The sequence below is a fragment of the Mustela nigripes genome, chromosome 14 (genome assembly GCF_022355385.1).
Source record: "Mustela nigripes isolate SB6536 chromosome 14, MUSNIG.SB6536, whole genome shotgun sequence".
NCBI classification, from domain to species: Eukaryota; Metazoa; Chordata; class Mammalia; order Carnivora; family Mustelidae; genus Mustela; species Mustela nigripes.
Window position 1 is genome coordinate 57,435,755 of NC_081570.1, and position 23,456 is coordinate 57,459,210.

Genomic DNA, 23,456 nt, shown 5'->3' on the forward strand with positions numbered 1-23,456 from the left:
TCATAACCATACAATGCAGGCTGCAATTATATGGCAGTGAAGATGAGCACCCTCATAGCTGATTCTGTTCTCCATAACATTTTGATTGGACTGTGGCAGTGCAAACTAGAAGTGTCAGTTCCAACAGGTAGCCATCCGCAGAGATAATTGTCATAGTTCTTGCTTATATGGTGCCTTTCCCTCACAAAGAGCTCAAAAAAACCTTACAAGTACATTACATCTTTCTGCATTGTTGTGAGTTAGGAATGCCCAATAATTTTGGGCCAGTGAGAAAATTCATGTAAAGAATGAATAAATGATTAGTTGTGATTATAAGTCCAAGTAGACTGTAGAGAATAAGAAGAATGAAATGTGGGTCTCTCCTTTACCTAAGCAAACTTCACTGAAAGGAACAGTGCAGAATTTGTCCTATATAGCCAGTTGCCGTCCTTATAGTTGTTTTCACTTTAATCTATTTTACTGGACAAGTATTCCTTACTGTATAAACTAGAAGTACTCTTGAGATGCTACTTAAGGGACTATTTCTTCATACAGAATCTCTTTCATGTTCTGCACTGAAATAGAATTAAGTAATTACAAGAAAGAATTTTTCCAATAAGTCATCATAAAATCAACATTAGCCTTTAAATGTTGAATGTTTATAAGGAAAATATATTTCCAAAGGAAATGCTCAAAATATGTGACAGCTTTATGTCAATTACATATTTCAAATGTTTATTCTAATAATTTAAACACTGCAGGGAAGAATATCCTAAATGAGAATTATTAACAAATGTGTCTAAAAAATGGTATTCCCAGTATTCTTTGACAAAGTAATAGATGTTTAGTTTGGCTACATATCCATCTGGAAAATTCCAGGAAGCCAGTTTAGCATTTTGCTGTTCTCATTCGTAGGAGGAAGTTGAATTGCAATGATGGGAAGCAATAAAACTTATAGCTATGACATTGGTTTAAGGTATAGTAATAATTAAGGCAGAATTTTTATATAAAACATTTGATCATAGAAATTATGTTTTATCTGCCATCAAACACTATATTTTAATTTTTCCTGTTTTGTAAAGATAATAACTTTATCTTTCTTCAAAATAAGTTGGGCCCATGGTTGCATTTCTTTTTTTTTTTTTTAAGATTTATTTACTTATTTGACAGAGAGATCACAAATAGAGAGGCAGGCAGAGAGAGAGAGAGGAAAGCAGGCTTCCCGCCAAGCAGGGAGCCCGATGCGGGGCTCAATCCCAGGACCCTGAGATCATGACTGAGCCAAAGGCAGACGCTTAACCCATTGAGCCACCCAGGCACCCCCATAGTTGCCTTTCTAAAGAATGTCAATTCCTAGGCCTTCCAGTGTTTAGTACCTATCCTGTAAGAATGATTTTTTTCAAAAATTTTTAATATGAGGGTCATTTAAAAAGAAATCATAAACAAGGGAATGATGTTGTTGCTAACTTGGCAGGTCTAAATTGTAAAATACAAATGTTCACTAAACATAAGACAGAGATTAAGCAAAATGGAAAGGTAATTTTCTTTTCCTATTTCAATAAGAGAGAAACATTGGACATGAACAACGGAGAGGAGTTTTCCTATCCTTGTGCCATGAATAGCCACTAATTAGACAGAGTGTTTGGGCACATTTGAAAAACAAGTTAAAAGCTGGGATGCATAAACCCATGCCAAAAATTGGCTGAATTCTGCAAGAGTCAGCAAACCTAAGTTACTACATTGGGAATTTATGGGGAAACAATAGTCCTGCCAACTTTATGTGGCTTCAGGGGTAATTGTACATTTAAATAAATAAAACCTCTGCATCTGATAAAAAGAAAATCATACACTGTATGCAGATGCACCAAGATATTACATTATTTTCCATCATTGGAAAATTCCACTTCAGTTAGAATCTTTTTCCAGATTTGCAATTGGGTAAATTTACAAAGTAATAACATGCTAGTAAGGATTTAATTTTCATAAGTGCAACCAAAATGACAGTCTTAAGAACAAATGTCCCTGGATTCCAGTAGCATATATACTAAGAAATGAAAATTTCAAGTAGTTAATTAATATAAATAGTTATCTATTGGAAATTCCCTAATATTCTCAGTTCTTAATTTAATTTATCATATTTACATTCAAGGGTTTGAAAACTTCACTGTTTTTAGGGACCAGAATTAAATCGAAAACCCATAAAACCATCTATATGTGAGTTTGTGAAGAGCAATATAGACCTGCGGTTGGGAAACTGTGGCTTAAGGTCCAAATTTGGCATCCCTGTTTTTTATAAATGAAGCTTTATTGAAACAAAGCCATGTCCATGTGTTAACATATTATCTGTTGTTACTTTTGCACTACAGTGCAGAAATGAGTAGTTGAAGCAGAGATCATATAGTCTGAAACACTTCCATTCTGGCCCTTTACATAAAAAGTTTGCTGGCCCTTAACAGAGACTATAGGGACCTGTAGAGGATATGCTTTTCATACAAACATTCATATTTAAACAATGGTTAATCTAAATATTTCAGGGCAGATATAGATGACTGCCCAGTGCTGGGAAATGGCTTAGTCAGCCATTTTACTAACTGTCCATGTGACCTTGAATAAGTCACCATTTCTCCTCTAGTGAGAAGTGAGCCTATCCCTTTACTGAAGTTATGGAACATAAGGTCAAATGGCAAAAAACAGTGTGGTCTTTAAGGAAAATATGTAAGTCAGTCCAGAGAAATGGAAAGAGAGCTTAAAGTGAATATTGAGAGCTGAGGTATAGAGTCTAACAGGTCAGAATTTCAAGCAGACAAATGAAGATGATCTGATCACATTTAAATATTCAAATAAGTTATTTAAATATGCCTAGCCCTGTGTTTTCATGGACAAGAATTCAATTCCATCATCTGCAACAAGAAATTTTTCAAAGTATGCTCCTAGTCTGTAAGAAAGAAAAAATAAATGTCCCTTGGTCACATAGACAGGAAAAAGTCTAAATTAGTTGCATCTGTTGGAGAATCACAATGAACCTTTGTACATTTCATCTGAGAAGTACTGCCAATAAGATATAAAATTTTTACTATTTGCAGGTGACATGATATAATATATAGGAAGCCCTAAAGTTTTCAAAAAATGACTAGAATTGATAAATGATTTCAGAAATGTCACAGGATACAAAAACAATATACAGAAATCTGTTGCATTTCTATACACTATAAGAGGTAGCAGAAAGAGAAATTAAGAAAACAATGTCATTTACAATTGCACCGAAATAATAAAATATCTGGGAATAAACTTAACCAAGGAAGTGAAAGATCCGTACAGTGAAAACTATAAAAACATTGAAAGAATTTGAATATGGCATAAACAAATGGAAGGATATTCCATGCTCATAGATTGAGAGAACAAATGTTAAAATGTGCATACTATGCAAAGTGACCTACAGATTTAATGCAATCCCTATCAGCATACCAATAGGATTTTTCACAGAAGTGGAACAAATGATCTTGAAATTTGTATGGAACCACAAAAGACCTCAAATAGCTAAAATAATCTTAAGAAGAAAGAACAAAACTGGAGGTATCAGTGAAATAAATCAGTCAGAGAAAGACAAATACCATATGATTTCACTAGCATGTAGAATTCAAGAAACAAAAGGGGGAAAAAAAAAAGAAGCAAACAAAACAGACTCTTGAATGTACCAAACAAACCAAGGTTACCAGAGGAAAGGCAGGGGTTGGGATGGATGAAATAGAATAGGGGGATTAAGAGTAGACTTATGACGAGCACAGAGTAATGTATAGAATTGTTAAATCACTAATTGTGTACCTGAAACTAATATAACACTGTCCATTAATTTTACTGGAATTATGAAAAACCTGGAGGTTTCACATCCCAGATTTCAAGATATATTCCATTTAACATTTTTAGCAAGCTTTGCCAAAATGTCCTGGACATCCAAAAATTTTTTTAAATCATGCAACATCTATAAATCCTTAAGAAAACTTTAGAAAACTCTGACCTAGAAAATCTCTTAAGTTATTTCCAACTCCGAAAACCTTCCCTATTTTAATAGCTAACTCTTATAGAGCTTTTACCACATACCAGGCACTATCTATGTGCTTTTCCTACATTAGCTATTTTAATCATCACAACTCTATGAAGTAGGGATTATTACAGAATGAGAGAATTGAGTGGAAATGTGTGCTTTAATGTGTCAAAATCAAACAGCTAATGAATGGTAGCATCAGGATACAGACCCAGGTAGTCCGAATCCAGACTCCATGCCCTCAAGTACTCCACATTTATAGTTTTGTTGTTAAGTTTCAGATGTTCAAAAGTGCAAAAAACTTACCTAAATATTTCACAAAATAATTTTTTATTATTTGAATTTCAAAAACGCCCTTATTATTAGAAATGTCCTTAAGTCAACTTAACACAAGATTTACATATCCAGAGACTAGTGAACCTCAGCTTTATCTGTATTTATCATCATTCATAGTTCATAATAAAGGTGCTAAGGTATGTTCATTATGGTATTTGTTGAAACAGACCTATCAGAATATCTCCTTGGCAACTGTTAATTAATTGTAGCTGCTTCCTTGGCAACTGTTAATTAATTGTAAATACCTGATAAAAATTGAGCGGTTTGTCTTTGTAAATATTCTGGAACTCAAACCTCTCATTGATAAAGAATCCTTCATTCATGCATGGGTGAATGTCTTCATTAAACAGCCCTGATTGAAAAGCTATTTATGCTGCGAATAAGACCGACAAGTTACTTGCTTTCATGGAGTTTTAATCTAGCAGGGTAAAAATAATGAGTAAGCAAACAAAAAAGATTTTAATTTTTAGTATTAAACATTTAATTAAGTAAAATAAAGTATTTAATTAAATAATAAATTAAATATTTTCAGTGGTAAGTGCTAAGAGAAAAATAACATAGAAGGTGAAGGTACAAAGGAGATTTTATTTTAAGTAATGGAATGGACTATTGTGAGGAGAAAACAAATAAGCAGAGTTGAGGAAAAGCAACCATCTTTTAGAAGATTTAGGCGAAGAACATTACAGTCAAGAGAAACAGCAATGATAAAAGTAACAATCACAGAAATTTCAGCATTTCTACAATTTTTATTTATTTAATAGGACCATAGCTTGTTAACATTATTTAATACAACCAATTACTTTGGAAGTTGCACCTTTAAATTCCTAGGTGAACTTACAAATGAATCTAAATAATCAGAAGATATCTGATTCAGGCAGATGAAGATCAAATTGCTGGCATTACCAGTAGAGAATGTGGCCCAAACTTGTGACCAAGTCCTAACATTGTTCTCTCTCATCTATGGTGGCAATCATGTCTTCAAGGCCAGCCATTTGTAAGGGGAAATGACACCAGTTGGATTCCCTGAGGGAATGGATGGAGAGATAGGCTCCCCCTTGACCCACAGGTACTTATGGTAAGGAAGGAGCATAGTCAAATGAGGGCCTCCCTCAAGCAGGCTGGTGCGAACTGCTTAGGGACAGCCCACAGGGGAACCCAGTGGAGCAGTAAGGAGGAAACAAATGAAGATAAGATGTTCACCCTCCTACTAATCAGTAAGAAGAGAACATAAAAAACTTGAAATATTCCCCTAACATGGTGGATCTCACCTCGAGACGATTCCCACCCTCCAGCCTCACCCTGCCTCCCAACCAGGGAACATTTGACAATGTGTGGAAATATGTTGGTTGTGAAAGCTGCAGAGGGTGCTGCTGATATGCTGCTAACCATCCCTCAATGCACAAGATAGCTGTATCCTAGAAGTCCCTGTGTCCAGCCATGAGGGTAGGACATAGGGTTTTCTGCAACAAACTGCAAAGGGAATTTTTATAGAGTTTCTTCACTTTGGACCAAAATTTTTTATATCCTTCAAGGATACATGTTAATATTGTGGATTTAAGCTACAATCTCAGAACCTCAGCTTTAGATTTTCATTGTTTAGTATTTTCATTGTTTCTTTTTCACATATGTAAATATATATGATTCATATAGCAAAGTTCTCTAAAACCCAGCCGAAATGTCACCTCTCCTTAAAATTTCCCTAATTACTGAACTGTTAGATGTTCCTTCCTCTGAGCTCCTATGGCAGTCTATACATATTTTTACTTTAGCACTTACAACACTTTGAATTAATTATTCTTTAAAAGATTATCCCCATTTAGAAAAGAAGTCTTTCTGGAGTAGAGACTGTGTAGGATGTGCTAAACTATTCTATAGTGCACACAGTAGGCCCCTACATCAAAGAATTTACCTGTCCAAAATGTTAGTAGTGCCAAGTTGAGAAACTCTTCATCCCAGAAATCTTAGTAACTTCACAGAAATCTTGGTGACGCCAATGTCCATGTGGTGCCTGCCGTAAGAAGGACAAAGTTAAGTGAATGAATTAGGACTAACAAAGAAACTACTAATGCCAAATACCATGGATCTATTTTCTTTTTTTTTTTTTTTAGAGTGATTGCAGATATTTTTATTGCATTCTTTTTTTTTTTAATTTATAAACATATATTTTTTTCTCACAACTTCTTACTTGTTTATATCCTGATGAAATTTAAAACCCATTACATATATTCAGCTAAAAGGAACATTTGTTGGACAATTTGACAGAACAATTATAGTTTAACAACTACCACAGGAAGAAGAAAAGCAGTAGGCCGTGATGGACTGTTTAAAATCTTGTGGGTAGAGGCAGTCAATTTTAAAGGTATAAAAATGTAAGAACTAATATTGAATGGTAACTTCAAAAAACAGAAGTAAGAGTATAATCATTTTAAAGATATAAAATGTAAGAAATCATGTATTGAAAAGACAACTAGAAAATAGAAGAACATAATAATGGAAGGAAACTTTGGTGACAATAATAAACACTGATGGAAACAAGGATCAGAAAAATAAACCAAGATAAAATTAAGATTAAAAAATGCTATTTTACATAACAAAACTTAAATAAGCTTCAAGAAAAGTTCAGAAAAACCTCATGGGGAAGTCTTTTTTTGTTCCACAACAAGGAAAAAGGAAAAATACTGCCCATTTAGAACGGCAAAGGAATTGTAGGAAACTGTGTTATACATTTAAGATAATGGTTTCTAGGTATGAATTTCTGAACCGAGGGTTTCAGAAGTAGTAGCCTAAGTAGCACAGGAAGAGAAAAATTCTTAGGAGTGACATAGCAGCTATCTATCATTTCACAACAGAAATCAAATTTATACTACACTGATACAGATAAGAAATAACAGGTTTTCTTTTTTTTAAATACATTGTATTAATAAGCCCACATCTAGAGAGTAGTGTTCAATTCTGAGTGCCAGTTGGCCCTCAGAAATAGGAAATGTTTTGGGTTCTGTGATCCTTGTAATCTCTGTCTCAACTATTCAGTTCCACTGCTGTGGTAAAAAAAAAAAAAAACAAAAAAAGCAAAAACAAACAAACAAAAAAACACAGCTATAGGTAATATGCTAACAAATGGGCATGGCTGTGTTCCAATAAATCTTTACATACAAAAAAACAGAGGTGCCAGATTTGAGCTGGCCCTGTTTTAGATGAGAAATATTGATAAATATAATCACAGTGTTTAGGGGCCTGGAAATCCAGGAATGATTTAAGAAGTCACTATTAGGACACTCAGGTATAAGACATCCCCATCTCTTTATTTAATAAAATTAATTTTTTCTTCTTTTTCCACCACTAAAGCTGGGAAAAAAAAATATTCTCGGGCTTATGTGATATTTTCCTTGGGGATCAGTGAGAACTACTGAATTCATAAATCCAGGAAATTGTGGAAAGGCCTTTGGTCTTCAGCTCATGGTGGTTCTTACTAGAATATTTGTTGCCTAAGGCTACATGGTTAAATCTGATGCAAGTGGCTCTGCTACTCCTCTGATTGATTCTCATTCATATGTCATACATGGCTACTTCCTTCACATTGGCTCTCAAGGCTTTGGTGCTCATCATTTTCTTACTGGACTGTGTGGTCTAGGAGCAAGATTTGCAAGAATCTGCCATTCCTCGATTTTCCCAGGCTCATAAGAAAATCCAAATCTCTTTTCATGGGGCCCAACCACAAACACCCCCTTTCCTGGAAGCCCCTATTCAGTGGTAGAGATCTGGCAAGAGGTGAGACCGATGTTCTTCTTACAATGGTGGCCACAGTTTCAAAACCATCTTTGGACTAGTGTCATACACAGGCCCTGCTGGTCACCTTGAAACATATTTTAAGATCTGAGTGGAGAAAGGAGGGATATACATATGAAAAAAACTGATAGTTCAAGGAAGCAAGTGGTAAATATCAAGTAAATCATGAAAAAGAAAACAAACGGTATGTGAACTAAAAAAAGAGGGATAATTTTCAGGTGGAATAGACAAAAAATATCCTTTGTTTATTTTTTAATTTGTATTTCCACTCGAGACCTTTACCTGAGCTCTGGGCTCTCTCCCTCTACCCCCAACTTTCTCTCTCTCTCTCTGTGTCTCACACACACACACACTTTGCTCTAATTCCATTCCAGTCTTCCCCGTATTCAATCCGAAACTATTTTAAATTCCTTCCTCTCCTTTACCTCCCACACCCAGTCAGTCATCATCATTACCAAGCTATGTCTTCAGCAGAGCACCTTTCATTGCCCACAGTGCCATCCATATTCCCTTTGTCTTCTTTCTGGCCCCAGTTATATCCCACATGCCTTTCAGGACGGTCTTATTGGGCCCCTTTCCTAGCACATCCTCCCTCCATTTCTCACACCATTTGAAGCTGCCAGAGTGAGCTTTCTAAAGTACAAATCTGACAAATCCTTCCAATCTACATTCTAAAGTCTTCCATTGCCTTCAAGCTAAAACCACACTCCCTGGCTTGACATGGATGACCTTATGATAAGACTGCTGCCTACATATTATTTCTTATTTCTTACTATTCTTCTTATTGTTTTTACTAACCTATAGTTCCTTGAAATGGGCCATGATCTCTTTCAACACACCCCTTTGATATTTCCTTCTAAAAAGACCATCTCCTCTGATTTTATCGCCTGATCAGTGTTCCAAAAGGAGGTGTCAGTGGAGACTTTTACTTCCAACACTGAGAAAGTACCTCTCCCTGTGCTCTTTAGAAACCTACACATATACTTCCTATGACACTTATTCCACTGGGTAAAAATTACCCATTGTCTTAGCTATATCTCTCGAGATTATGAGCTACTCGTTAATATTAATAATACTTTTCATCTTGATAACCCTAAAATTTGAGAGATAATAGGAAATCAATATATTTATGTCATTAGCAAAGGCTTAAAACAGAAAATTGATCTTCCCAGAGTGACTATTAGTCATCATGTTATTAAGTCAAGTAGTCAGTTCTCAAATCTATCAGCAGTTTTTGTCACTTGCTTCACCTTGAAACACTTTCTTTACTTGATTCACATATTTCACACTCCTCTGGTTTTTCCTCTGATTGTCCTTTGTCACTTCTCAGTGTTCTTTGTTGGTTCATCCTCATGTCATGTTAGACCTATTCTGATCTCATCTACACTTAGTCATCTCAGACGCTTAAGACGTGATGCTGTCTCTTTGCCAACCACACTCAAATTATCTCTCTTCCCTGGACTTCTCTGAACTCTAGGTGTGTGTATATAACTGCGTGCTTGACATCTCTAGTTGACTTTACAATCGAAATCTCAAATTCAACATTTTTTTTCTTCAATTTTATTGAAGAATAATGGACAAATAAGTATAAGGTATTCCAAGTCTACACAGTGATTATTTGATGTATACATATATTGTGGAAGGAGTCCTCCCATCTGGTTAATTAACACATCCATCACCTCGAATATTTACCTTTTTTGTTTGTGGCAAGGTGTGGCAGTGGGGTGGAAAACATTTAAAACAAAGTTCTGATCTACTCAGAATCCTGTTCTACTCTGTCTCCCTTATCCATCAATTACACCTTCATTCGTCTTGTAGTTGCTCAGAACAAAACACACTTTTTAGTTATATTTGACTTTACTTTCTCCTACTCCCCACAGACATTTCAGCAACAGAACACTTAACTCTAATCTTAAATATGTTCGGAAGCCAACCACTTCCCATCACCTCACTACCACCACCCTTCTCCAAGCTACCATTTCCTCTCATTTGGCTTCTTCCATTAGCCTTGTATGTGACCTCCTGCCTTCCACTTTTGTCCTTCTCAGTCTATTTACAAGACCGCAATCACAAATATCCTTTTAAAATAAGTCACTTCAGTCACAACCTTGATCAAAACCTTTTAGTGACCCTTCATCTTAAGTCAAAATGAAAATCTACATCTTAACGTGGGGCTGTAAGACCAAATATCATCTAACTCTTCATTATCCTCTCTTTACTCCCCCCATCTCTCACTCTGCTTTAGTCACACAGTCTTCTAGAATGTCTTCAAAGAAGCAACAAATTCCTGCTTTAAAGTTTATGCACTAGCATGTTCTTTCATTTCCTGTAGGAGCTGGTTCAAATTTTATTTTCTTAATAAGGCCTTAGCTGGATCTGCCTATTAAAAATTACAATCCCCCATATCCATTCTTCATATCTCTCTCTTCTGTGAAGTTTTCACCATAGCACTTATATTATTCTATTATACTTATTTTAGTACTTATACTTAATTATTTTTTGTAATTTATTGTAATTCTCCCACCAATGCCATGTGAAATCCCTTTGGGCAAGAGTTTTTGTTCTTGAGTAAAGAGTAAAGAGTTTGTTTACTGCTGTCCTCCAAACTCCAGAAGATTGCCTGGTGCATAATCTTTCAATAATAGTTGCTGAATGAACAACGAGTACACACAGGTTTGCGTTTCTGAGTGCCTGACAGTGTCTGTATTATATAGTATTTTAATGTTGAAAAACACACAGACACACACACACAAACTATGAAATAATTACAGTAGCCATTTTAAAGATAAAGGAACTAAAATTTCCAAGGTTTGAGTCAGTGATGCCTCCTGAATTTCTGTATAGTCAGGACTTAAGGATAGCATTCTGCTTAGTGGGAGGATAAAAACATCTTGGAACTCAGAAAAACACTCTCTTTTCTTACATGGTATGCTGTACTTGAGAATGGCTTAAAAAGTGCTGATTACATGTGGCACAGGCCAATGTACCTCTGGTTTTGGCACCAACTCTTGCTAAAGGTTTTACTGTTTTACAGAGATGTATCCCAGCCAAAATCTTTAGGAGACAATGAATCCAAGAAACTGTCTATAACAGAAGTTTATTTAGGGAAGTAGAAAATGACAAGATTGATGATAAAATGAAGGCCCCATTGTGGGGTTTTAGAATGCTTTGCTGAGAATTGGTTTCACCCATTGGTTCCCAAATGTGTGAAAATTCTTAAAAATGTAGATGTTGTGGACCCGCCCTATACCTCCTACTGGTATAGATATTTACAAGCTTTCTGGATTTGTTTTAAGCAACCAGCTCTGTATTCCTACCATAGATTGGCTTTTGGAAATATGAAAAGCAGGTGGCAGTTTGCATATATTGTTATATATTTGCAGTTTATGCCTCTCTATAAAATACTCCCATTTCTGTGCACTATAAAGCCAGGTAAATCTGACAGGGAGTGGGTGGAATGTCTTTTGGAGCAATGTGTCATGGACTGCCTGACAATAGTATTTTTCTCCATCTGTTATAGGTCAATGCACAAACTGGCCCAGTTGGAAAGACTTGACCTAGGCAATAATGAATTCAGTGAACTGGTAAGCAAATGCATTTTCTAAACTTTATAAATACGCTATAGGAGATTATTTCTTTTGTCTCTATAACCCCAGGTATTGAATTATCCAAGTGCACATTTGCATTTTGAAATATAAAAATAAAATGAAACCCGGGATATAAAGTGATTGTTTTACTATATGATAAACCATAGAGAACTAGAGAGTGTTAGATTCACAAAAAAAGAGAGGAAGAGAGAGAAGCAGCCGAGGTAAGCAGATGCAAATTGACAGTTTTGAGCACCAGATAGGAGCAGGCACCAAGTTCAGTATGTCACATATATTATCTCATTTAACCCTTATTTGACATGTTGCCATGTTAACTTTATGGAAATGAGCTCAAAGTGGTCACCAATTTACACAGCTTTTATGTTGTTGGACAAGAGTTAAAGACTTGATTAACTCGAAGTTCATACCTTGAAGACTTCTGCCTTTGAGAATTCCTTAGTGGAGAGAAGGGGTTAAAGACCTTCTATTTACAATTGTACTGAAAGTTTCTTTCTAGTGAACACATATTTTGATCTCGTTGCCACCAAAATTGACAGAATTCTGACTGCTCCTTTCAGGCTTAAGTTTTCTTTAAAATATGCCTGCAGACCAAAATCTCAAATGCAAATTAGAAAGCAAAGAGTCCTTCATAAGTAGACTCTTTATAATTCAGAAGTCTCCTCTTGAACATCTTCAAATTTTAGAAATGCAATTCATCTAAAATGTATTTTAACTATTTTTAAATTAAAACATTTAATTAAGTAATCAACTATTCTCTCCCAGCTGTGTTGCTAATAATGTGACCTTAGGCAAATTACTTAACCTCTCAAAGTCTCTTTTTCGATTTCTCTAAAACGGAAATTATAATGGCTCCTCCTTTAGAGGGTTTGTGTGAGAACTAAATGAGATAATGCATGTGCAGGGCCTGGAAAAAAGGGATTCTCAGTAAATGCCAGTGTACATGGTATAATCCATACTTCATCTTGAATGTGCAAAGATGTGTTTGCCTTTGACCATAACTAATCTGGCCATTATTATCCAAGCCTCTATCAGCTGTTCCTTGAGAGTAAAAGCTGATAATTATTCTTCTGAAATTAAAAGTATAGTCTGATTTAAGAAGTTCCCTTTGGGTTGTGTTCATATTTTTTGCATAACAATTCTGTCATGTATCTTTGTATCTTCCCTTGCCTCTGTTCATAACATGGAATTTAGGCATGTACAAAGGAGGCTATACATCTTTCTGAAGAAAGGGGCTCCCTGGTCTCAGCCTGGCTTGCAGAAGTGTGCTGCCAGCCATGCTGGCCTCTGGCCTGATGTCTGCATCTGATCCTGCCCTTTAAGTTAAATCTGGAATTTTGAAACCATAGTCAGTTCTTTGGGCTCATGTACTACTCCCCATGAGTACCAGCTGGCTCCCCCCTTGCTGGCAGTGTCACCACTCAGCTGTCATTGTCTGTTAGATCTATTAGTCTGTATCTTGTCTCCTCTCCAGCGTCAGGCATGTCATCCATCCCCAGTTTCTGTTGTGAAGATACCTCTCTAATTTGATACTTAATACATTAGTGACCCTGTAGCCCACATGCAGGCTCTGAGAGTGCACGTGATGTGCAAACTGAGGCCCAGGGAAAATGGACTCTGGAGCCTCCTTCCTCCTGTTACATCATACCACCAGGTTTGCCCTATTTTGGATGCACTCAATTTTGTTATAGGGCAGTTTTCAAGGTGACCTCAACACGGATATGAGGGCAAACTGATTCAGTACATAATCCAATGTACCTCAGGCTTTTTAAGGTAGACACTTATTAATAATATAGGTAGATAGATTGGTAAGGGTAGAGAATAGCTATGGCAAAACTGTTTTGTACTGGGAGTTTAGAAATCAGTTGTTAAGAAGCTACAATCTGCTGAGGAGCTAGGTCTAGTGGTTATAAGAACATGGACCGTGGATTCAGACAACTGAGGTTTGACTCTCAGTTCTGTCACTAGCTAGCCAGGTACAGTTGGTCTATAGCTCACTCTCTATCCTCAGTGTCCTCTTCAATAAAATAAGGGTATAAAAGCTATTGGGCTCATAGGCTTTTGGGGAAAATTCCGTGCAATAGAATCTATAATAAACACTCAATATATATTTCTATGAATTTTTGATTCTGTCAGGTATATGACTTTGGAAATCAAATCTATAAATATGTGGACCAAAAAGATGAGTAGGATATATTTACACATTTTTGAAAGCAGACATAGTAAAAATAACCTTAAAAAACATAATAACTCATGCTTTATGGTATCTAAGAAATCATCATTGAGGAGAAACATTTTTTGTTTGTTTGTTTTTGAACTCCCAATATTCCATGCTAGTCACAAAGCAAGTCTCTTAAAAAAAAAAAAGAAAAAGAAGAAAGTTTTTCATTTGTTCCTGGACTACTTATTCAATGATACTGAGTTACTCGGCATTGGCAGCAGGGAGGAGAGTTGGGGAGTATAATTATGAAATTTCACATTTCTGTCATTCACTTTAATCAGATGTCTGGCTTTTGTTAGTCATATGTGTGGGACTATCTATTGTTTCTCTGAAAGTAACAACTTTTAATAAGAAAATAAGAGAATTTGCTTTGATAAGAGGCCTCCAGAAACAATGTCATGTGTACGGAAGGGGATAAGTTCCATTCTGTAACTAGGTATTAACGCCTAGGAGATTACTGTTAGAGAATTCATTTTGTGTGACATTCTAAAGAGACAGATATGGGGAGAAGATGACAATAAGTCAAAAAAAATTTACACGGTGAAAGTCTAATAAAAAGAACAGAAGTTTCATTGCTTGAGACTCAATGTAAATATCCTAAATTAGGTTTGAAGTAGAAAGATCTACCTAAGGATGCCTCTGTCTTAATGAAAGATTCTAAACAGAGAGAATTATTTTACATTTCTAACAGCAGTAACCACCAGAAAATACTGGGCAAAGTTCTGAGAACATGATGGATTCTCAGAGGTTTTTTATTTTGTGGCTTGTTTTTGTCAATATAAAATTAACACATGTCCATTTTTTTTAAATTTAAAAAGTTTAAAAAAATTGTAAAAATTATACTAAAAGTCATCCATGATCTCTCCCCTTATAACCATTATTGATACTTTTGGTATATTCTTCCCCTACCACCACCATTTTCTTTTTGGTTAGCTCAAATGAGTATTATTCAGGGCCAGGTCAGAGATGGGAAATATTAGGTTGATGCATTGGGTAGCATCAGTTCTCAAAACTCCTCTGTAAAACTCTGGGTAGACAGCCTTCTAACTGTCACAGAATAATCAGAAGTTTTCCAAAATCATAGAATGGTCAGGGACCCTAAAACAGATTCGGTGGTTGCTATGGGCCCCAGGAGCCCTGTGATAGGTGTGTATTTTAGGTATATATATATCTATCCAATGAACTAAGAGTCGTATTCAATTAAGCACTGGTAGTGGAAATACGAAGGCCCCCTGAGCAAATCACCATGAGAGAGAATACTGGAAAACGAAGCCGACTGAGCAGCAGAGCCTGGAGAAAGAAGGGATCGGTGGATCCAGGAACAGAGGGACACATGACCATCCCCATAATCAAGCCCCAACTTCCAGCTCCCAGCCTCTCATTCCCTTCCCTATCCCCTCCCAGTATTGAAGGATAATAAGGAAAGTGTCACTCAGAGCCCCCAAAATCTATCACAGGAACCTTCATCAAGTGTCAGCTCTAAGAAACAAAACAAGAAAGCTTCTTTGCAAACCAGAAAGAGAAAAGCGCTGAGCCAGGAGGAGGCCAAGAGTGGACTGCAAAGTGGTGTGTGTGTGTGCTCAGGGTGCAGCCACGCAATGGAGGCTGGCATGGCTTCTAGCCGGCTGGCAGCAGCATGGAGAGTGACACGGTTGGCAGCGGTGAAGGGAAACAGAGAGTGGTTGTCACTGGACCAGAAGCTTCTGTAATGTGGGAGGTTTCCTGGTCTCTACACACCTCTCTGCCACAAAAACACTCCTAAAAGGAATGACTGGGGAGGAGGATCCCAGGAAAGGCCGGATTTCTTGATCTCCTGCTGTTGGAGTGGAGGGAGGTCAGGGAAGTGAGATTTGAAATTGCGCTGTAACTGCTGCATAATACGTACTGGTTCTAGGTGTTTTTATAGAGGTAGTTCTGTTTACCAAATTGGAATTCTAGGATGCATTCTATTTTATATTAATGCATGATGATCAAATTCAAATAAATTCCTTACAAATATTATGTTTTAGAAGTTTTCTCTGCAGCTGAATTAGGAAGACTGTCAAATAGAACCCAAAAAATAAATAGTGAATTGAAATTCAAACTTAAGAGAAAAGAGTGCAATCAGAGAGGTTTGAAATTTCATTATATCAAATGTGATACATATAAAATGATATATGTAGTATATGTTTAAGTTATAAAACATAATAAAATGCGTCTCTGTGAACCCACTGCCATATTTTTATGAACTAGAGTATCACCAGTCCTATACTGCTACCTGTAGGCTCTTACCTAATTCTGCCTCATTCCCAGAGACAAGTACAATCCTGAATTACATTTAACATACCCTACATTTATATGTATGTCTAAATATTGCAGTTCCATTTTGCTTGTTCTCGGGCTTTCTAAAAATATGACTATACTACAACTTATTTACTTTTTTCTTCACAATCATTTTTGTCCAGTTTTTTGTTACATTGCTACTATAAATATTCCTATAAGAATTTCTCTAAGGCATATGTTTAGAAGTAGAATTTCCCAGTCATTAATTGTGCACATATTCAACTTGAAAAATAATGTGGTTTTTTTTTCAAAACAGTTGTATTTATTTACCAGCTCTGTATAAGAGCCCCCAAGTTCCACATCTTCGTCCACACTATATTGTCAGCCTTCATATTTTTTCCAGTATAATGGCTGACAGTAGCATCTCATTGTGACCAGAATCTGCCTATCCCTCATCCCTTCTGAGACTGGTGCTTTTTCCATATATTGGTGGCAGTTTGTGTTTCCACTTCTGTGAAATGCCCGTTTATGTATTTTTGCTATTGGATGCTATTTCCCTGTAGATGTACCGAGATCTATTATATACTCTAGATGCCAATCTGCTGTTGGTTATATGTGCTACAGATACTTCCTCCCAGTCTCTGCAGTTTTCTTTTTCATTTCTTCTTGGTGTCTCATGATGACCTGAGGTTCTTAATTGTAATGTAATAAAATGCATACTTTTTTTTTTATGCCTAGCATATTTTGTGTCTTGCTTGAGAAGTTCTTGCCTCCCCAAAGTCAAATAGATCTTTTCACATATTTTCTTCTAAAAGGCTGAAGGCTTCATTATGTATAGTCAGGTGTAGTTCCATCTGGGCTTAATTATTTTACATCGAATGTATTATTTTTTTCTGAAAAGATAGTTTTCCAAGCAACATTTATAAGCAGCCCTGCCTTTCCCCATGAATGAATGCAACCTCTTAACGAAATATGATTTCCATATATTCATAAGGTTACGTGCTTCATTGGTTAGTTTATGATCTGGGTGCCAAAAATCACACCATCTTAAGTAACACAATGTTTTTGATATTTGATAGAGTAAATCTCTACAACTCGGGCATCTGGACACTTAGTTTTTGTATAAATTTTAGAATTAGTTTATGAAGTTCTTTAAAAGGGAAAAAATGTCATTGGGATTTTGTTAGAAATTTATTGATTCTATAAATTAATTTTCATTGATTTATGGTGAATTGATATTTTTATGATATTGAGTCTCTATGCATGCCATATCTCCATTTGTCCATTTTAATATCTTTCAGTGAAGTTTTAAAATTTTCTTCAAAAAAGGCTTTATACATTTTTAGTTTATTTCTAAGTACTTCATCATTTTGTTGTAGTTATAAATGTACATTTTCAAAACTTATAGTCCCAATGTTTTATTGCAGGTATATAGTAACCCACTTAATTTTTTAAATTTATATTTCTTACCATCTAAACCCTCTTATTTATATAAATAATTGGTCTATAGATTAGAGATTTCTGTGTAGGTAATCAAATAATCTGAGAATAGTTGACTAGAAGCAATGTTACTGTCTGATTTATGATATTAATATGAATGCATTAAATATTTTGTTATTAAGAATATTCTTTACTATAAGTTTTGCATAGATACTCTTGAGTCCAGATCGTACCTTCCTATTTCTGCAGTACTGAGAAAATTTATCATGAGAAGATGCCAAACTCCGTAACATTTTTTTCTGATGATAATGTTTTTTCTTCTTCATCTGTTAATGCTGTAAATTATATAGAGGATTTTTAAGATATTAATATGTATCATTTTATTATTTTTATTGTTTTTAATTTTAATTCCAGTATAATTAACATACAATATTCTACTAGTTTCAAGTGTACAATACAGTCATTCAGCAGTTCTATATATTAGTCAGCACTCATCATAAGTGTGCTCTTTAATTCACATCACTTATTTCACTCGTCTCCCAATTCGCCCCCCTCCTGGCAACCATCAGTTTATTCATCAGTTTGTTAAGGGTCTGTTTCTTGGTTTGTCTCTCTTTTTTCCCCTTTGCTCATTTGTTTTGTTTCTTAAATTCCACATATGAGTGAAATCATATAGTATTTGTCTTTCTCTGACTGACTTATTTCACTTAGCATTATACTCTTGTGAGCTATCCATGTAGTTTCAAGTGGTGAGATTTCATTCTTTTTTATGGTTGAATAATATTCCATGTATATATACTACATCTTTATCCATTCTTCTGTCAATGGACACTTGGGCTGCTTCCATAATTTGGCTGTTGTACATAATGCTGAAATAGATATAGGGATGCATGTACCTGAATTAGTGGTTTTTTGTTTTTTAGGTAAATATCCAGTAATGTTTGAAAGATCATAATTTAGGTCTATTTTTAACTTTTTAAGAACCTCCATACTCTTTTCCAAAGTGGCTGCACCAGCTTACATTCCCACCTGTAGTGCAAGAGGGCTCCTTTTTCTCCACATCCTCACCAACACTTGTTCCTAGTGTTTTTCATTTTAGTCATTCTGGCAGCTGTAAGGTGATAACTCATAGTGGTTTTCGTTTGCATTTCCCTGATGATAAGTGACATTGGACATCTTTTCATGTGTCCCTTGGCCATCTGTGTATCTTCTTTGGAAAAATGTCTATTCAAGCCCTCTGCCCATTTTTCAATTGGATTATTTGTTTTTGGGGTGTTGAGTTGCATCAGTTCTTTATATAGTTTGGATACTAACACTTTGCTGGATATGTCATTTGCAAATATCTTCTCCCATACTTTTTAATTTTATTTATATAGAGGTTTTCTAATGTTAAACCACTTTTGCATCTCTGAAAGAAATGCAGCATAATCATGATATGTTGATGATCCTGACCTTCTATATAAACTGCATTCAGTTTAATCTTTTCTGGGATTTTTTAAAAAATCTATGCTCATGTATTTGATTTTAATACATTATTCTTGTGTGCTTTCATTATCTGTGGGTTAATTTTTTTCATCAATTTTAGAAAATTATCAGTTCTTGTCTCTTCAAATGTTTCCTTTTATTTATGTGTTCTGTATCTTCATCTGGAATTTGGACTAAATATGAATATGAGTATGATATCATACATATCATATTAATATCATACATATATATACATACATATCATATATATATCATATTAAATCCTATTTTAATAATTATTTAGTAAGGTCTTTTTTTGGAAAAGTAACAAGATAAGGGGTAATTTAAGAGATATTTATGTCATCTCCTTAAAGAAAATCTTTCTGCCTCTCTACCTAAAATTATCCAGTATTAATTTTCCAAAACTTGAGGTATGATAGTTAGATATTTTTAAGAGTATTGTCAACTCTTTGAACTAGTGAATGTGCCAGTTACTGACAGAAACATTTCTAAATTATAGGCCATTCATTCTGGATTAAAGAACACAACATGAATTTTAAAAAACAAACACCTAAATTTTTGTAATAAAAAATACTTAAAAAGTAATATATATATATATATATATATATTTATACGATAAAAATTAATTTTTAAAAGATAATGCAAAGACTGATTGCATTTAAAGTCTAGGGAATTCATCAGGAAATGAGCAGTATCATTCTAACTAATATTTGAGACAGTGTGTCAAGCATCTTTATAAAAACATTTCATAAATTCAGCTAACTATGAACTATATTAGAGGACTGATAACTCATAAAACGTCTTAGAGAAGCTGGAAAAATATTCTGTACTCTGCAAATCACCATTTTGAATGCTTACTAAGGCTATAGATCACCATAAGCAAGAATTTCTAATATCAATATTAAAAATGACTTATTTTTATTGATTTTTATCACCTTATTTGTAGGGTTAAATAAAAATTTCAAACAGATAAATAAAGAATGGAGACAGAGAAGAAACGTCAATAGTTGTATATTGATGGAGTGGAAAGATTTTATTGTAGCCTTTGAGATTCTTCCAGCTAGTCTAAGAATTAATTTGACATCAGACAGATTAACGGGAGGAGAAAAAGAAAAAATTTAATTGACTGTGTACAGAGTCCCAATAGTGAAACTGAAACCCAAAGAGACTCAAGGCAAGCAGTTTTTATGCTTTTTAGACAGAAAAGATAATAAATCTGTATAAAATTGGCAAGACAAAGAACACTTATGTTTAGGGGTTTCAGTAAGTAAGGAATTCTAAACAGAATTTGAGCTAGGCTGAAATAGTAAATTAGCAAAAATACAAGCTTAGTTTATACAGCTTTCTTGGCTCTGAATTCCCTATCTCTGATAACAAGAATGTATGTCTCTACCTCTTGGTATAGGGAGAGTACCTTTCACAGGAGATTTATCTCCTGGTTTCTAGAGACAAATAGGAATTGGAGTGTTTTTACACTTAAGTAACTTTTTTTTTTTTTAAGATTTTATGTATTTATTTGACAGACAGATCACAAATAGGCAGAGAGGCAGGCAGAGTTGGGGGGCGGGGGAAGCAGGCTCCCCGCCAAGCAGGGAGCCCAATGTGGGGCTCGATGTCAGGCTTGATCCCAGGACACTGGGATCATGACCTGAGCCGAAGGCAGAGGCTTTAATCCACTGAGCCACCCAGGCGCCCCACACTTAAGTAACTTTTAGTTCAAAATATGCCAAAGTGGTACATTTTGAGCTACCTCCCTTTGTCTTCTACAATTGAATATTTATTTGGACAATATAAATAATACAAATGTGTTTTCATAGAAATTTGAAATAATCCAGTACTTTAGCTAATGACTTAACTTGTAATTTAAATTGACTAGAATGAAATTAAACTCACCCTACTAAAAGCATAGCTGCCATTGGCTTCACCCCCGTAGTTTGCCCAAGCTGTGCTCATTTTTAATTAGCTAGGATGCATGTTTACCTGAGGCAAGCACTATATTTGCATATCCAGCAATTTCCTTCATAAGTAATTACAGCATAGGTTTGCTATACCTACTAATCAAGTTTTGTCAATTATTTTTTCAGATAAAATATTAAAAAGAACAAAATAGCGCAATACAATTTACAATCTTCTAAATGTTTTTAGGGAAAATATTTGATACATCCTAATTATTAACTCCTCCATCTCCTGCATTTGTAAAATTACTTAGGATGTTGATTGTAGATGTTCATTACAAGCATTGCCAGAGGTATTAATATATCAAAAGAAACTTGAGAAGTGAAACTTTTTTTTTTTTTTTTTAGAGGCACATCAATTTCTGCATCAGTCAAGACCCAGTCAGGGAATGGAAACTACATCAATTGTTTAGAAAAGGAAATTTAATATAAAGAACAGTTAACTCATGATTAGAAAACTGAAAGGACAGAAAGGGGACACTGAGGGATCACAGAGGTGATAATTGTAGGAAGCAGCTAGCACCTGTAGGGTAAGGATCAAATGGAAGAAGGTAGTGTACGGGACTCACACCTGTAAAGAGGCTGGTACTGATGTCTCTGAGGGGCCATGGTAAGGCTGGTTCTAGGTGTGTGGGAAAACTACAGACTGAGGACTGTTGCTATTGTTGAACCTTAGTGTCACCACAGAGAGAATTGTTGCTACTGAAATGCTAAAATGACCAGGAATTAAATAGAAGAAGCAGCCCCATCTTCTTCCTCTAGCCTCCAAGTCTCTCTCCACACCACCCAATTGTCAGTTCCTGACACAGAGTCTCCTGTTGAAATAGAAATGTTGTTAACCTCAGAGTTGCAAAGTTGAATAGAGAAAAATGAGTTCCCTGCTGAAAGGCAAGAGTTTACACATTTAAAATAAAACAAACGTAAAGAAATACTGAAAATAAATAAATAAAATAAAATAAGTGTTTACTTTTGCAGACTCCACTTCGGCATCATTTCCTCTGGATAGTTTTTCCTGCACTTAGTGGAGCCCCAATTTCCAGCTGGAAATTGATAAATGTTTCTGAGTGAATGAATGAGTCATTTGATTTTAAAAAGTGAACAGTTCAGTCAGTTCTCATCATCAGAATCATATCTATATAAACTGGAAATTTTTAATTCAAACTAAACAATAATAGAAGTGGGAGAAATATTTTAGTTTACCTGAAAAACAATCATTCTACGATTAGATATCCTTTAAGAAATCCATTTCAATTCACTCTGAGACAAACTTCCAAATGAGTTTCTCTATGAAACTCAAAAGTACACAATTTACCACTGTGATCAATAAGTAAATAATACTCTTTCCACTAATTCTGGAATTTGAAAGGAGTCCTTTATGAATCATTCAATTAAAATGTATTTTCTGACTGAAAATAACTGTGGAGGATTCTTTTCATAAGACGATCAGATTGGGGTCTCCCCTTTTATAAATACAACAGCTGTTGACTTAGGGTTTTAATAAGCAAACTCCAATGTGATATAAGCAAATAAAGAAATTCTTTTTCTTCCTTTCAGACTTTCCCTTCCCTAGCAATAAAATAACTCATCTTTGCCTGTTTTCAAAGGAAGCAGTTTTTCCCTCATTGTCATTTCTCGTTACTGCAGTATCACGACTAGGTACCATAACTGAAATTAATTAGCTCTGTTTGCCTTTCCATAAACAGATTTTTCTAAGAATGGCATATGTCTCCATGTAGTCAAGTATCCTGGTGTTTCTGTCAACAGTTTCTACCAGAGAAATTAAAGAAAAAAAGAAATATTTCCTAATTGAACCAGGGCAAACTACATTAAATAGGAGTATACATTTAGAATCAAGGCTTACAAAGAAAACAGAAGTATTATGCAATCATGGCATATACCCAAGAGTATATTCTTGAGTTTTGAATAGGGATTGTGAATCACCCCCAAAATAACAAAAAAACTGTATTTGAAGTAATTAAACTAAAATTTACTTCTTCCTCCCTTATGTGCTGAAAGGGTAATATTTGAACATATGATCTGAAATTGAATTAATAGAAAAAATATATTTGATTTCAGGTCTCACAATAAACTAAAACTAAAAGACAATGAAAACATCAAGGAGACATATAAAGGAAAGGGGGATGGATAGAGATAGACAGGATGGAGAGATAGATGGGAGGTGTAGCTAGTTAGGTTAGCTAGGGAAGCTTCACTCAGAAGGTGACACTTTAGTAAAAACCTAAAGTAGATGAGGGAGGGAACCATGCAAACATCTGGGTGGAAGATAATTCTAGACAGAGGAAACAGAAATTATGAGCACCAGGGATGAGAGCAAAAGTAACACG

The 23,456-nt window shown here is 35.1% G+C and overlaps 1 protein-coding gene across 3 annotated transcripts in view; it reads left to right on the plus strand.

Moving 5' to 3' along the window:
- LRRC7 (leucine rich repeat containing 7) overlaps window positions 1-23,456 on the plus strand; it is a 432,771-nt gene that overhangs the window by 227,824 nt on the left and 181,491 nt on the right. For all 3 annotated transcript variants that reach the window (XM_059376850.1, XM_059376851.1, XM_059376852.1), the window contains one exon: window positions 11,664-11,727. In XM_059376850.1, coding sequence (XP_059232833.1) covers window positions 11,664-11,727 — 64 coding nt within the window. The remainder of the gene's footprint in view (window positions 1-11,663; window positions 11,728-23,456) is intronic.